This window comes from Bos mutus, chromosome 18 (assembly GCF_027580195.1).
Source record: "Bos mutus isolate GX-2022 chromosome 18, NWIPB_WYAK_1.1, whole genome shotgun sequence".
Classification (NCBI taxonomy): domain Eukaryota; kingdom Metazoa; phylum Chordata; class Mammalia; order Artiodactyla; family Bovidae; genus Bos; species Bos mutus.
In genome coordinates, this window is record NC_091634.1 from 40,772,843 (window position 1) to 40,788,602 (window position 15,760).

Genomic DNA, 15,760 nt, shown 5'->3' on the forward strand with positions numbered 1-15,760 from the left:
GAGAGCATCACACGTCCAAGGAATTAGAAGAAGGTGAGTGGCTGGAGCCTGGGGCCTATGGGGCTGGACAGATAGGCCCTGCCAGGCCAGGCCCACGGTGACTATGTTGCCCCAAGAACAGGAAACCACTGAAGGGAAGGACTTCTCAACAAAAATCAAGGCTCTGTTAGCCAAGAAGAAGGAGGAAATGGTTAACAATACACAGGCAAGAGAACTTAAAGAAACACCCCCAAACATTGCCTAACTGAAACCGAACTATTTCCCCATCCCTCCACCCCTGCAAACAGCATGGCTTTTACTGTTTCTCATCTTAGTGAAAGTCCTCACCATTCATCCAGTAGCTCAAGTCAGAATCTAGGCTTCTTCCATGACAGTCTTCATCCCCGTATCTAATCCATGGGCAAGTCCTGACTTGTCCATCCACCTCTTGAATATCTGAACTCATTCACTTCTCCATCTTCACCATCAAATTCATGCAGCTGTCTCTTGCTGAACTACTGCAATGTTTTCCCAAGTGCTCTCATGACCCCCACAGTCTGTTCTCCGGGCAAAGCTGTTGTTGTTCAGTGACTCAGTCATGTTTGATTCTGCGACGCCATGGGCTATAGCCCACCAGGCTCCTCTGTCCATGGGATTTTCCAGGCAAGAATACTGGAGTGGGTTGCCATTTCCCTCTCCATGAGCCTTTTCAAAATACAAACCAATCATGTCACTCCTCTGCCTAAAGGCCAGGGATCCAGGGTAAATCTTGCTGAGGCCCTAGCCAATCCTGGCAGACTCATTCCACTTGACCTTGATTGGTTTTGTTGTGGGCAGAGACTGGCGTGTGACTTTTTCTGGTCACTGAAACGAGAGCATTGCTTCTGGGGAGCTTCTGGGAAACGTATCTTTGCTCTGTGGAAGAGACCCGTGGAAGAAACAGGTGCTCTCTGTTTTGCTAGCCATTGTCACACCTGGGTGTGTCTAAGGAACCATCCAGGCATTGGAAGGAAAGCAGTGCCTGAAGTCCAGACTGCCACCACCGGACCCTGCCCTCCCATATGAGGCAAATCTCCTTGCTATGCAAGTCGATTGGAGTTGGATTTTCTGGCGTGTGCAGCTATAAGGATTCTGATATGTGTCTGAAGCATCCAGTGCCAAATGGATGCTGAAGCTCAGTGGAGAGGTCTGAGCTGGAGAAACATATGTGAGTCCTTGGTGAAGCTTAGGAAAGAGATGAGATTGTCAAGGAGAAGGGTAGAAGGTGGGATCAGAAAAAAAGTTCAGGAAAGAATGATGAGACTGCCAAGAAGTTGAGGAGGGATTGGGTCAGAGAGGTGCCAAGGGAGATCACCTGTGGTCAGGAGAAAGGACTTCCTGCTTCTCTTCCTCTTTATATTGACTGGCACTAATAGTAAGGGCATTACAACATTCCCCAGTGTATTTTAACTGGACAAACGGAAGTGGCTCAGGAATGTTCACTAGAGGAGGAAGTTGGATTTCAGAACCAACCCTTGGGATTAGGAGCGTTTGGCTGTTTGCCATTTAACAAGAAGGTCATTTTACCAGAATGTGAAAGGCCACCAAAAATTGAACAAAACAGCCAGATCAGAGAACATTTCTCCTCTTCTGAGTATAAGATCCCGAGTTAGGTGGGGATTGGAAAAGCAACCCAAGAGTAGGCACCATTCTAAGAAAAGCCTCGGAGGTGTGAAAACCAAGGGCAACCGCCACAGAATGAGGCCGGAGAGAAACGTGGGAAATGAGATGGGAATATGGCAATGAGGCCAGCACAGGGTGTGCCTTGTGAATCAGATGGCTGCGTTTAGACTTTATTCAGTCTGAAACGACTCCCGTGAAAGGGGTTAGATGTAGTGAAGATGTTCCAGATCACCTTTGTTAGGTAAAAAAATAAAAATTTAAAAATCAGAGGACCAGGAGCTTCGTTACCGTGCAAGAGGTTCTCAAACTTCAAGGCATACCCGAATCGCCAGAGGAACTTACAACAAATGTAAATTCCTGGTACTCATTGCCCCTCGGATTCGGATTTTATAGGTCAGGTCCGATAGGTACACTTTTAAAAAGCCCTTCTGGCAGCCAGGCTACTGCCAAGGGGTGACTTGGGAGTTTAGTCCCATTTTCTGTACCTATGCGCTCCTCTATTCTTTGACACAGAAAACGGGCATTTCTCAAGGATACACCAAGCGTTCTCCTAAGTTCTCCCAACCTGACAGCGGCCCCAGCCCCTGCCACTGCGGGCCGGTCAGACCCGAGTGGGCCAGACGTGGCGGTCTCCGGAGACCGAGGGACGAGAGAGGGCGGGCACCGGGGCGGTTGGGCGGCGGCCGGCCCCGCCCCCAGGCTCGTTGTTCGGGACCCCGGCTCCGCGACCCTACCCAGCCCTGACTCAGGTTTGGGAAACCCGCAGTCACAGCCTTCCCGACTAGCAGCGGCGGCCACGCAGAGGCCCGTGGGCGGGTCTCCATGGTAACTGGCAGACGCTGTGACCAATTATGTCCGGGCACTTGTTTCCGCCCCCTCCCCGCTAAACACCCCACCACCGCCGCCTCCCCCGCAGGGACAGATACTTCCGTGACTGACGTTTCTCTCCGGGCGCTGTTACGTAAGGGGAGGGTCAAGCGCGGCCCCACCCGAGCGGAGCAGATTTGATTGGCAGGACCTAGAGCCACCGCCTCAACGCCCCCGGAAGAACGTCTTTGACCGACAGGTATAGGAACCACTCTGCCCCGCGAGGCTGGGCGGAAGCATCCGGGCCCTGGGGCTGGGCTGCGGGGCGGAGCCGGAGGCTGAGAACAGGGCCGGGCGGGGCGGAGAGTAGGCAGGGGCTGGGCTGGCGCTGCGGCCAGAGATGCTGTGGGACTGCGACGGCGCTCAGCCGCTGGGAGCACTGCATTGAAAACACCGAGGTGAGGTGCACTGCCAGGCTGTGGTAGGTGCTCGAGGGCCGTGGAGTCCTCATACCCGGCCCGCCAGCGTCCTCAGGCCCGGCATTTGTGTGCTCTGCCGGGGGTTCTAGACTGTAGCGACGGCGGCCGCGCTGGGACACGGGGGCGGGGCCGGGCACCTGTCCGCGTTTGCAGGCACCTGCTACGCCGGCCGCCGCCGACCCCGGGGCCTGGCACTGGGGGCTGACCGGGAGCCGGGCCGGGCCGGCCTGAGGAGGGGAGGCGGGCCGGGCCGGCTCGACCCGTCCGGGGCCTTCCCTCGTTGCCCGGCTCCGTCCCTGCTTCCAGCTTGAGGGTAGCGTCCGAGGACCGCAGTCCCTTCATCCGAGGGTCTCGCGGGCCCGGGGCCGGCCTCGAGCTAACAGCGAGGACAGGGTTTGGCTCCTGCCTTACATCATCCCGAGACAGGTTTGTCCAGATTCCCTACGTGCGCGGAGATGGGTTTACGCCCCGGGCGAGGGTGCTCGTCCCGGCTGTCCCCAGAGATCCGGGGCCGAGGCAGTTTTCATCTTCTCCCTGGGTCCTCCTCTGCCACCTCTTAACGTGTGATTTAAGTCTGTTCGGGATGATGTGCCTGTTTAGGCATAGGAGGTAGCACCGCCTGTCTCAAGTTTTGGCTCAGTACACGTGCGGATAATTCGTACAGGCTAAGCTACGACTTCTCAGCTGTATGATATTAAGAGACAGTCTTTTGTTGTTTGTACGACCAGATCAGCAGAGATTTTTAAATTGTTTCGGAATGACTAGGACCTGTCCTGTGTTTTCTTCCATCTGTGTCACATCTTGGAAAAATGCTGTACCTGCCCAGTAGACATCTATTAAATGATGTAGTTACTCCTGAAAAGCGTGCTGCAGTTTCTCTAGGTGATTATGTCGTTGCTGGAAACAAAGGCAGCAGTAGACAATACCTCGTTCTTAAAGACAGGAGGAACCTGGGGGTAAGTTTGATTAATATTTGATTCTTAAAGGCAAAGTCATAGAATTACTAGGTATTAGACTTGGAAGAGACCTTACAGGTGAGTATTCCACCCCAGTCAATTTACGTGGTGGTGAGCACTGTGTTCCAGGGGAACAGGGTTCCCCTGTCAAATTAGGTCTGACCCAGCGGGCGGGTGCTGCCCATTACTCTGGATCTGAAAACCGTGTTTTCATTCGCACCAAACAGGAACATTTAGCCCCACTACAGTTTTGGTGCCCTGCCATTTTGGCTTGTATAATAGTCACCAGGTTTGCAGAGAGCTCTCAGCAATAAGTTGCTACTTACTGGGCTTAAGTCATTAGGTAAGTGGAAGAACCAGAACCCACATTCTTTTAATTATTGGGTGGCACTGTATTTTGGAAAGCAGAACAGCAGTAATGGGCACTGGCAGGATCAGAGGCCCACCTGTGTATGAGCTCAGCAGGAAACAAATTGTTGCTGAATGGGGGACATTTGGCACATCCTACTGTAATGACTTGCTTATAAATTTGGTAAAATACTGTTTAAGCTCTGACCTTTTTCACCTTCAGCCTTTTGATTGGTGCAAGTAGGAATTGAGCAGAGCTCTGTTTTAAACGTGATGGAGCCTGGGGGGAATGTCACCAGAGCAGACAAGCTGCTGTCCTTACAGCTCCACTTGCTGCTTCTCCCTTGTATTGTTAGTAAATGACCCACTGACTTTGTGACCTTTAAGACAGGGTTTCTTATCCACTTCATGAAGCCTTGGTGGAAGATGTGTGTTTGTGAAAGGTTTCTTTGGCCCCCTTCTGCTGCTTTTGTACATATTGCTTGGCAATTCCTTAAGTGCATAGTCCTGCTGTTTCCACACTTGAAGCAGTTGAAAAGATCGGGTTTTTCTGTGTGTGTGTGGTCCTGTATGGTCCCAACAGGATCCAGTTTTCTGTGTCTCTCATGCTTTGTTTTTGGTTGCTAGTTTTGCTGGAGAGAATCATTCTGTGTTTAAGACACGTTTAAATCAACTCCCGTGGATCTTCAATTCCCATAACCCTGAGAACTGTGATAGACCTTTTGTGTCTGTGGGTACAGTGCATTCTGAACCTGGCTTTCCCAGCAGTCGAATGCCTAGATATTCTGCTAGTAGCAACTGTTCAGTCCATATCTTCTGCACTGCTGGCACCAGAGCTGAACTGTGTTACTGAATATTCTGAATCCTGGCCAAAGACTCAGTGCACAGATTCCTGTCGGCATTTAAAGATGGGAAAGAAACTGGAGTCAGAAGAGGGAGGGGGTGTAGAAGGAAACCGTTTCTGAAGACTTTCTCCCTAGGTTTTTATAACTGCATATTATATAACATTCTATTGTATTTCTGTTTAGAGGTTCAGATTTAGCTCTTAACTATTTCAGAAGTCTTAACTGTTGGTATCAGTATGTTTCTCTGTTTTCCCGTCTCATTTTAAGGTGAAGTGAATTCTGAGGCCAGAAGAATTTGATGACACAGACCACTGAATTTCTTTGTTTGGAGCACACGTTATGAACCCTTTCTGGAGCATGTCTACAAGCTCTGTACGCAAAGTAGGTATAGTTGATGAACTTAGGGAGGAAACCCATTTGTGTCAAAACAGAGGCCAGAATAATCCATATTAAGGTTGCCTGTTGTCTTAGCAGAATTAACTTTGGTTTTCTAGTTTAGGTTTTACTTTTGAGAAATAATTATTTCATTGATTAAAGTCAGCTTCTGAGACCGAGATCACATCTCAGAAACCATTCTGATAATCAAAATTCTGTTATTTTGACTTTTAGGTTATATTCACACATGATGAAATTTGTGACACACATTGTAGGTAGTTTTTCTACAAACTTCAAGATTTCATGGTTAGAGAAGTTTTGGGAAAGGCCAGTCCAATGTGGTCAAGTCAGACTTGAGAGCACTGGTTTAATTTATCTAACTAAAATATCTTGTAAAATAAAATATGTTTTAGGGAAGCTTAAAATATGCAAACAAAAAGAAAATGTCACCCATAATTCCATGTCTAAAAATACCCTTGTAATCTTTTTTTTTTTTCTGTACCTGATACTGTATACATTTTTAATACAGGTGATGATACAGCCTTTGATGGTCTCGGAGCCAAGGAAATACCTGTGGGGTGGTAGTTTAGTCTCTGAATCATTTAGACCTTTGTCTTTGACTAAGAATGACGGTTTATGCTAATGATAGTCCAAATGTGAAAACACACCAGTTAGGGACCAGATCAAACTCAGACCCATGCGCGCAAGAGAAGAGGTTCACCCTTTGTTTCTAACCAAGGTGCTGACATCAGGGAGTGACTAATTTCAGTCATTACACTATTTGTTTTGAGATGCTTAGCACCCAATTTCCTACATCTGCATGCCAGGGCACCTTTCTAATCTGGTCTGATTGTGTAGTAACCCCTTGCCCTCTTTCTGGGGCCTTGAAGAGAAACCCTTTCTTTCTTTGTTTCATGTAAATCCTATAAATATTGGCTTTGTTGTCTATAGGATACAGCTGATGAATGAGTTTTTCTAATAGTTTATTAGTCTTGCATCAGCTCGATTCTGCTCTCTATAATAGCTTGCCCACTCAACAGACTTCCAGGTCATCTCGATCACAGTGCTAGAAGGTCCCTGTAAGAGTCATTCCAGCTTTTCAGTCAAGGACTGAAGGGCATCACACTTGGCCTTATGATTTAAGAATCATGCTAACAAATGTTCTCACCACTTCGTCTTGAATAGCGGTCTGATGGTGAAGAGAAGACATTAACAGGGGATGTGAAAACCAGTCCTCCACGCACTGCTCCAAAGAAACAGCTGCCTTCTATTCCCAAAAATGCTTTGCCCATAACTAAGCCTACATCTCCTGCCCCAGCAACGCAGTCAACAAATGGCACGCATGCTTCCTACGGACCTTTCTACCTGGAGTACTCCCTTCTTGCAGAGTTGTAAGTTCTGAAACTATCCGGTTAAATTTTGAATGACCCTTAAATGTGAAGAATGAAATTTATTCTGATGGACTCAGTAAACAGCAGCCATTTAATCTTGACGGTCAAACCCATCCCCCTTCAGTATGAGCCTTAATGTATATAGGATGGACTCTGTCGCTGGCAATGTAATCTTTCTTCACCAAGGCCTCAGTGGTGGTATATAAATCTCTGCTTCTAAAAGTAACAGTTCTTACTGAGAGCTTGGGTAAGTAAGATTTGAAGACAAATACGTGCTTTAATTTCCATGTCTGTTTTGAAAAGCAAGAGGAGGGAGAAACTGAGATTTATTAAGCATCCGGGAACTTAATTTTGGTCTGCCTTTATATGAGGTGCGGAATTCACCCCCTGAAGAGGTTGTTGTAGAGGGCAGGACGGTGGGAGGGCGGCGCTCTATTCTTTCTTGGGTCAGACGCAGCTGGAGGCTGGTGCTCCATTCTGGCAATCACCCTTAAGAGGCCTCCTGACAGACTGAGAGGCTAGTCCCAGGAGGCAGAGGTCAGGAAGCCTGACCATAGGAGTCAACAGTTGAAGGAACAGGAAGCACTAACTTGGAGAAAACTTAGAAGGTACTTATTAAAGCTGTCTTCATATATTTGAAGGCCCATCAATTAGAGGATTTGAGTTATTCTGTAGGACCCCCAACGGCAGAAGTAGGCAGTTGGGAAGTTTTAAAAGATCTGGGCTCCGTGTAAGAACTTGAGTAGTCACAGAAGTCACAGATTGGACTGAGCTTGTACCATCCACAGATTGTGAGGAGATGGGCACCTCTGCATAGCCTGGTAGTGATGAAACAGTGCTTGGCCCATCAGAGGGGCTCACGCAGTGAGTGAGTGCAGATGGCATTTGTTATATTGGTCATTTGTGATATAGGCAGCAAATTTGGAGAATTAATTCTGAATTTCAGTCATTTAAAAATGCCTTTGCCCATGAAGCTGTTTTAAAAGCATCCTCCAATGCCCCCTTTCTTTACTAATGTAATGGTCAGAGGGTCTGAGGCCCCAGTGTGAATGGCTGAGCATGAGCTGGTAACTTTATAATGGACGCCTGTGTTTGAGGCAAGGCAGTGAGTTGGACAGGCTTCTATTGTGGTGTTAAGTCTGCTGTATTAGGCCACAAAATCTGCCTTTCTGGCAAACCTCTGTAGGAGATACATCTGCCATCCACACTGCTGTTGATGCGCTGAGTTTTAGTGATTTAAAAATGGAATAACTACTTTAAAATGATTAAAAAATAAGTGTGGTAGCAAATAGGTAATAAAATGTCAACTGAGATCTAATAAGTTTCTTCTCAGTAAAACTGAGGATTGGCAGGTTAATGTGCCTTAAGGCCCTCAGTTCTCGAGGTCCGGTCACAGCATGACTTGTGTAGGCTCGTGGCTCAGCAGCAGGGAACAGAGCAGAATGACCAGGTCCCAGAAGAGCCAGTGCAGCCTGTCTTCCCTTGTTTCAGCTCCCACCGGCTCCCACGCCGAGGCCTGCAGAGTTCAAGGGCCTGAGTTGGGGGTGAATTCAGGAGCAGAGTACAGTCAGACGCTGCCCGTTCACACTTAAAATGACCCCCAAGTGAAGGAAATTCCATGGAATTTTAATGTCTTAATTACCTAAAACTGTACCTTCAAAGAGCTTTTGAATGTGTGTGGGTAAGATCTATTGTCCGTGGTCACAAAAGCAATAACCTTACAAATAACTCTCACTGACCTAAAACTTGATGTCCAGCATTAACTATACAGGTTAGCTTACAAGATGGTGTTTTGGGGAAGCTGATTTCTAGGAGGAAAACTTGACTGTGAATCCCTGCTTGGCTTTCGTTTCTAAATCTGGGGCCCTTTTTTGGCTGTGCTACTCTGCACGCATATGTTATGAAGCCAGTAGACAGACAGCAGTTAGGGCCAGGTGAGGGACTGTGATGACTCCGTCTACGTGGTCAGGGCATCGGGTCCCCTTTGAGAACCTGTTCCTTCTTTAAAAGATGAATGTGGGTGGTTTGGTCTGTGTGTGTTCTTCACATCCCTCCAGTCTCACTGTTCTGCTGCTTCTGTTTTAGTACCTTGGTTGTGAAGCAGAAGTTACCAGGTGTCTACGTGCAGCCATCTTATCGATCTGCATTAAGTAAGAAGCATTCCCTCTTTTCATAGCATGTTTGATTCCACTGACGCAAACTTAGCCCTTAACTGTTTCTATTTTGTCCTGCAGTGTGGTTTGGAGTAATATTCATCCGGCATGGACTTTATCAAGATGGCGTATTTAAGTTTACAGTTTACATCCCTGATAACTACCCAGATGGTGACTGTCCAGTAAGTTGGGGATACACTCTGGCTTCATTGCTAGGTCAGTGAGGAGGGCTGAACGGGGCTTTCAAAATGTCTCGGTTCTTTTCCGGACCTCGTAACTTTTATGATTTCAGTTGCCCATATACACTGGGCATATATACTTGTCTATATACTGTGTAGTCCTTTGAGGGGATTTTTTTTTTTTTTGCTTTGTTCCATCTTTTGCCCTGCTGGCTTCTGCCGTCAGCTTTGCTTGCTTCTCTGTGCAGGGTGTGCCTTTGAGGCTGGAAGCTGTGGTACAGCACTTGCCATGTGAGTGGTGACTGTTACGCTGTGGTGGAGGAGAGCGACTTTCCCTTTGCTTCATTGCAAAATTCACTTTTACAGGAAAATCGTGAAAGTACTTAAGTGTCCTTCTCAAGGCAGCTCTTTGACTTTAAGCAGCAAGACTGCCTTGTCCTGAAGCTCCTTTTACAGCGTCTGTGTGTGGTTTAACAAGCGCCGCTGCTCCATTAAAGGCAGTGTCTCTCTCTCACCGCAGCGTCTGGTGTTCGATGTTCCCGTCTTTCACCCGCTAGTGGATCCCGCCTCAGGTGAACTGGATGTGAAGAGAGCGTTTGCAAAATGGAGGTCAGTAAATAGTTGCATGTGGTGATGTAAGCCAGCAAGGGGAAGCCTCAGTCACCCCGCTGTGTTTCCCTTTAGGCGGAACCATAACCACATTTGGCAAGTACTGATGTACGCAAGGCGAGTCTTCTACAAGATCGATACGGCAAGCCCCCTGAACCCAGAGGCTGCAGTACTGTATGTTACTCTGCTTTGTCATTTAAGATACATTTGAAAAGACAGCCGAGGAGGTCGTGTTGGTAACCTTTTGATTTAAACTTTTGACACAGGTACGAGAAAGATATTCAGCTTTTTAAAAGTAAAGTGGTCGACAGCGTTAAGGTGTGCACTGCTCGCTTGTTTGATCAACCTAAAATAGAAGACCCCTATGCAATTAGGTGAGTGGTACATTATCCAGATAAGCTGCACTTGGAGTACTGGGCTTCTGTTTTCCAGGTGGCCTTAGAATGGGGATTTAAAAGGAAAGTGAGTCATCTGCTAGCCTGCAACATTTCTAACTTGATTTCTGCTTTACATTTCTGCTTTACTGCCAGGAGCAAGCTATGGAGAGACTTTGGTTTCTCAAAGATCCTGGTAATGTGCTTGCTCAAGTGTCAGGACTTTTCCTTCCAATTGGAGCCCCTCTTAAATGGTCATTACCCCATCAACCTACAGATTTGGTGAAAGGAGGGAAACTGATCAGTGTGAGTGAACAGTCCGAATCATGGGTTCCCCGAGCACTGTTAGTGTGTGTTGGGCAAGTGTCTTCAAGAGTGTTGAGAGCTGAAGTGACTTAGCTGTTGGGCAGCATGGGTGTTGCTGGGAGAGAGGAGCGTAGTATAGTGTTCAAGAGCTTGGGCTTTGCAGTTAGACTGGGTGACATTTGCACTTAATTGGCTTTGGTGACCCTGAGCAGTTACTTAATTTTACCGTGTCTTGCTTTCTTCATCTATAATAGGACATCAGGGGTGGTTGCAAGGCTTACGTGAGCTAACCCAGGAAAAGTGCTCTCTAAGGGATAATTATGTGAGAAAATCATTTAGGTAATGTCTGAAACTTACATACTGACAACTGATTAAGACTGTTCCTTGTTAAGTTCTGTTTGGGGAACGGGCTTAAAAATGGACATTAAATTTCGTGAGCCGTTGTTTAGTGTTTCTCTCTTCCTTAAGCTTTTCTCCATGGAATCCTTCTGTCCATGATGAAGCCAGAGAGAAGATGCTGACTCAGAAAGTAAGTAGATGCCATTTTAGAAATAGGTTCACTTGCTGTTTCCTTTCTAAAGTATATCTTCACTGGTGACCACTGAGTGTACACAGTGGCCTTTGGGGAGACAGACTGGTACGATGCTGAAATCTCCTTATCGGTCTGTATGTCTGTTTTTCATTGTGCCTAGAAGAAGCCTGAAGAACAGCACAATAAAAGCGTTCACGTTGCTGGCCTGTCATGGGTAAAGCCCGGCTCAGTACAACCTTTCAGTAAAGAAGAGAAAACGGTAGCGACTTAAGAGCTGCTGAATCCGGTGCACCACGCACTTTCCTGCTGGACTTCGGCTCCTAAAGCTGACCAATGGCAAAGGACTGCCTGCAGAGTAAAACATTGTGAACAGTGGCTGACGTCAGTGTTGTCCATGTATGCTTAGGTTCTAACAGCAAGTTCTGGAAACCTCTCTTTACGTAATGCATTACTTCTGTCAGAAGTGTCTTTAAGGTGGTTATCTAGTTCAGTACTCCAAATTATTGGGGACCTTGAAGCTTACGTATTTTTTTGAATATAATGCTAAAGGTAAGTTGCATTCATTTAAACTAATGAAGTTAAGCAAAGTTCAACACTACAGTGATTTCTTAATTGGTGGTTTCGGTTGTACATATGTTAGGGTGCAGAGATGAAAGGAGAGAGAGAGCAGTTTCCATAGCTTATTAGCACTTTGAAGTGGAGGAGCAGTGGAATGAATGAACCTCAGTCTTCAGCTTACTGTCTTACTGATGTACAAACTGCTGTCACTGAGGGACACACTAGGTGAGTGAGAGGAAACCAGAACACTTGTTCTTAGGTGTTTTGTTGTTTTTTTTTTTTTAAGCAAATTACTGTATTTTTATGGCAGGAGGGAGAAAAAGTGTTAAAACGGTTTCTAATGAAGTCAGAGATTTAAACGATGAATGGCTAGTGTGTTTTGTAGAGACAATAAATCAGTGAATGATTGTTCTTTGTCATTTATGCAGGAAACTACCCTTTTCTCAATATAACTAAACAAAGATTAATTTATAAATGCTTTATTGAAAAATACACTTATTTTCATATAAAATTACAGTAGCAGTATCTTGAGAGGTTTTATAAATATTTTTGCAAAACACTATTCTAAGTGAACAGTGTAAGTTCCATATTTCTTTCAGAGCAATATGAAGTTACCTAGTAACTTTGTTTATACTGATTCAATTTACAATTGAACTTTCTCCCTAATAAGATTATTCATTCAACTTTAAAACTGCTGGAACAATAGTGATTAATAAAGGTATATATAGATAATTCAGTAGCTGTTAAATTAACATTTTCTAATCTGTATAAATGGTACTGTGTACTAATAAAAACCTAAAATTCTCCAATCTATTTTTTTAAACTTCCAGGAACACACCCAAAGATATTTAAAAATACCACCTTAATAAAGACACACGTCTTTTTGGATAACTACCTCCTAAAGGAAGAGGTCATAATTTTTCATAATAATCCCCTTAATTCAACTTGATTTTAAATCTTTACTTAGCCAGGTGATCCCTATCAACAAAAATGGAGAATTTAAAACACTTGCCCAAAAGGTAGCTACTGGGGCTTTAACAATTTTAAAAAAGTACAAAAGCATCAAAGAAGATATTAAGCCTAGAAGTTTTGTACTTAATAAAGTTCACATTGTAGAAAGTGCCATCGCAAATATACAGCAAAATCTGGGTTACAAAATCATGCTTTTTACAGCCCTAAAGTGCCACTTCTTATACAAGTTCACTCACACATTGCACACTAATCAAAGACTTGTCACACTGCACCACACCTACTGGGGTAGGGAAGAATTACACAAAGGCAACGGGAGACTTGGACTGGTTACCCAGGACCTCCAAATCTGGGCGCTTTCCCAATTTGTTACCTTTTAGGAATGCAATCTCACACTCCTACTAAGTGTTTCAGGACGAAATGCCAAGTTTCACTCTTCATGAGGGCCAGGGCTGACCACAAAACAGGAATGAACTGAAATATGGTTCCTCTGCTGGAACACGTTAACAGAGACCTCTTCTACACACGAGTACGCTTCGTTCTCTGCAGTACTTGTAATACTTGGAATAGCTTTGCCAAAGAGTTAAAAAAATCCAACTATGTTGGATTCTAGGCAGCCTTGATGGCAAGCACTGCAAGGTAGGAAAAAAGGCAGTTCGGGTAAGTAAAAATATCCTAAGGATACTGGAAGGATCCAGGAAAAGAGCCCCATCATCTAGCATACATTAAATGTGGCTGCTAAACAGAGTTTGTGAAGAGACAGTTTCAATACAACGGACTAACCTCAGTGGGAACCCCGGTCATTAGCTACATCTTGGAGACGACGTAATAAGGCAGAATGATTTTCTGGGCAGATTCTTTTTGCAGGTGATTCACTTCCATCTTCCAAAAGGATCCCTCTCTTTTTGGTTGGAGTTTCTCCTGTCCGTATCATACTGTTAATTTCTCTCAGTCTCTGGTGGCAGAGGTAAAAATAGATACAAAAAGCGTTAAAATTCTAATACACACAGTTCAGTGTTAGATCAAAGAACCTCAAATGAGTTAAGCAGTTTACTTGAGGAGTTTGAACATCTTTATAAAGGAAAGAACTAGCAAATTTTACACCCTTCTGGTCTCACTTCTCAGCTAGCTGAGATGATGACTGGGAAAGAGGCAGAGTATTTCATTTTTTAACATGCTCCAGAGGTGATTTTGATATACACTTTAACAATATAAAAGTTCACAAATCTGATTCTTTTTTACAAAAGTTAATAGCATCACGTTGCTATGCCATATTTAATCAACTTCATACATTTCCATTTTCCTTTTTTAAAAAAGTAACATGACTATAGAGTATTATGTCCCCTTTTCCCCCAGTCTAGTGTTACTCATTTGTTTTTAGCAGCCATGGAGTTTCATAGGAGAAGTCTAAATTCTAAAATGCATTATACATCTTCCTCGGGAGAACTGAGGAAAGGCATTACTTTCTGCATTCTCTGGTTCACGTGAGGAACCTGGACGGAGAAGAATACTGCCAGGGGGCTAGAAAGACGATCTGTGTACAGGTGCCTTCAGCACCAAGTTTCCCCCGAGTCCCAAAAGTCAGCTGTACCTTATTTTCGGATGATTTTTTTTACCATGTGCCACTGATTTCATTGTCCATGCTTCCTAGTAGAAAGCATACTGAGCAGATTTACATGCATTTGTTGTAGGACATTTCAAGCATGGGAACGGAAAAGCGTGTATAGTGAACCTTCACATGGCCATCACCCACTTCAGCGATGCCGGCCAGTCTTACTTGATCTGTGCCTTCATTCACTTCTCACCTCTCAGATGTTTCAAAGCAGATCCTAGATATTTAGTTTTTATTCTTAAATGAGGCTTAAAACCACCATGGTTTTCTATAATCAGTATATGCATCTTTCCCAAATTTTAACCATTTTAAGCAAGTTTTCCTCTTTCTCCTCTACTCTCTTACCTCCCTAAAAGTCTGCTCTGCACTTTCTGTCTCTAGTCTCCCACTTACTTGAATGTTCTTAAATTGTTAACTATACACTAATTGTATAAGTGGTATTTGTATACAAGTATATACAACATATTTTGTATCGTGCAAGTATAATTGTGTTCCTTACTATATACATAACAATATAGATTAATAACACATTAATACATAAAATTTATATACAGTACAGTGCTTTATATACCATAATTTATATAATATGTACATGACAGTTTAAAAATGAATACTTATTCCCCCCCAGATCATACAGAATACACCTTCTTGTCCTCACCCAGTCCCTAAGGACACTTTTACCATTCATTCACCAAACAGATCAGGCTACTGTGTAGCTTTCTGCTCTTTTTTCTAGGAAGCATGCATTAGAAATTTAATAATGTTCATTAAGTGGGGTTTCAAAAAAATTAAACTGGTATACTGTTCAGTCCACATTATGTCTTACACCTTCTCATATCAGTATATATGGATCACATCTCTAACTGTTACATAGTATGCTATGGTAATCTGTATCATAGTTTAATCCACTGTTAACAAGGCCTGAGTTCTAACTGGGGTATTTAGACCATTTGTATTTACTTGCTCTTTGTTTGCTGTCTTCTTCCTTTTTAGGCCTTCTTTTGAATTGAATAGTCCTACTCCAATTTATTTTTCTGTTTAACTTTTTAATTCATTTGGAACTTAATTTGGTATAGGATGAAAATCTACTAATAGGGAAACAGCAGTACTGTCCCCACCATCTATCTGTCATCCATCTCTCCATGGTATTGACATTGTGTTTTTTAGGAATCTGTATGTGTTTTTCCTGGGCCATTTGTTATCTGTGTGTGTTTTCTGAACAATCTTTATAATTATCACTTAAGGACCTTTAAGATCTAGCTGCCTCCTTAACAGTAAGTAACATATGATTCCCAGAGCTCTAGCCTTACTGCCTCAAGGACTTGTTTCCCTTTCTTGTCCACTTTATCCTGGATGCCCTTCCTTCCACACCTCAGCAACCTCCTAATTTTTCATCCGTTAAGGCTTGACTCAAGCTTCCCTACCCACTGCAGACTGAGGCAGATGCTACCACTTAAATCGGTGCTAATGTGCATATTGTTATAAAATGCCCATTTCTCCTCTTAGACTAAGAATTCAAAGGACAGAGACAGTTCCTGTCCCAGAGATAGGCACTGAGTAATCCGTCAAGGAATCTGGATTTTCTTTCCCTAACAGAAATTTGGAATTTTAAAGTTTTACAAATGG

The 15,760-nt window shown here is 44.3% G+C and overlaps 2 protein-coding genes across 6 annotated transcripts in view; one reads left to right on the forward strand and one right to left on the reverse strand.

The window, feature by feature from the left end:
- The first annotated feature begins 2,762 nt into the window (after window positions 1-2,762).
- Window positions 2,763-11,961, forward strand: AKTIP (AKT interacting protein). 4 transcript variants are annotated; one of them, XM_070388431.1, is made up of 11 exons: window positions 2,794-2,906; window positions 3,757-3,883; window positions 5,344-5,457; window positions 6,637-6,842; window positions 8,928-8,992; window positions 9,077-9,177; window positions 9,695-9,783; window positions 9,859-9,957; window positions 10,050-10,157; window positions 10,932-10,992; window positions 11,156-11,961. In XM_070388431.1, exons 3-11 carry the CDS (start codon window positions 5,416-5,418, stop codon window positions 11,264-11,266), a joined length of 882 nt encoding a protein of 293 aa, XP_070244532.1. In that variant the 5' UTR covers window positions 2,794-2,906; window positions 3,757-3,883; window positions 5,344-5,415; the 3' UTR covers window positions 11,267-11,961. The 4 variants fall into 4 exon arrangements, with proteins under 4 accessions (XP_005891005.1, XP_005891006.1, XP_070244532.1 ...); XM_005890943.3 differs by lacking the exon at window positions 3,757-3,883 and having other exon boundaries at window positions 2,763-2,906; XM_005890944.3 differs by lacking the exon at window positions 3,757-3,883 and having other exon boundaries at window positions 2,763-2,906; window positions 11,159-11,961.
- A 55-nt stretch (window positions 11,962-12,016) lies between these two features.
- The window catches only part of RBL2 (RB transcriptional corepressor like 2), a 46,259-nt gene continuing 42,515 nt past the window's right edge, over window positions 12,017-15,760 (reverse strand). The window contains exons 22-23 of one of the 2 annotated variants that reach the window (XM_070388429.1): window positions 13,306-13,477; window positions 12,017-13,154 (exon numbers count right to left, since the gene is read on the reverse strand). In XM_070388429.1, the coding sequence (XP_070244530.1) occupies window positions 13,307-13,477 (171 nt within the window). In that variant the 3' untranslated portion in view covers window positions 12,017-13,154; window position 13,306. Of the gene's footprint in view, window positions 13,478-15,760 lie in introns of both variants that reach the window. The other variant, XM_070388430.1, reaches the window with a different exon arrangement.

Excerpts from the sequence above, each read along its gene's own strand:
- AKTIP (XM_005890943.3), top strand. The coding sequence starts at position 5,416 with ATGAACCCTTTCTGGAGCATGTCTACAAGCTCTGTACGCAAA. Across the intron at positions 5,458-6,636 it reads CTACAAGCTCTGTACGCAAA|CGGTCTGATGGTGAAGAGAA; the intron begins GTAGGTATAGTT and ends CGTCTTGAATAG. Across the intron at positions 10,158-10,931 it reads GAAGACCCCTATGCAATTAG|CTTTTCTCCATGGAATCCTT; the intron begins GTGAGTGGTACA and ends CTCTTCCTTAAG.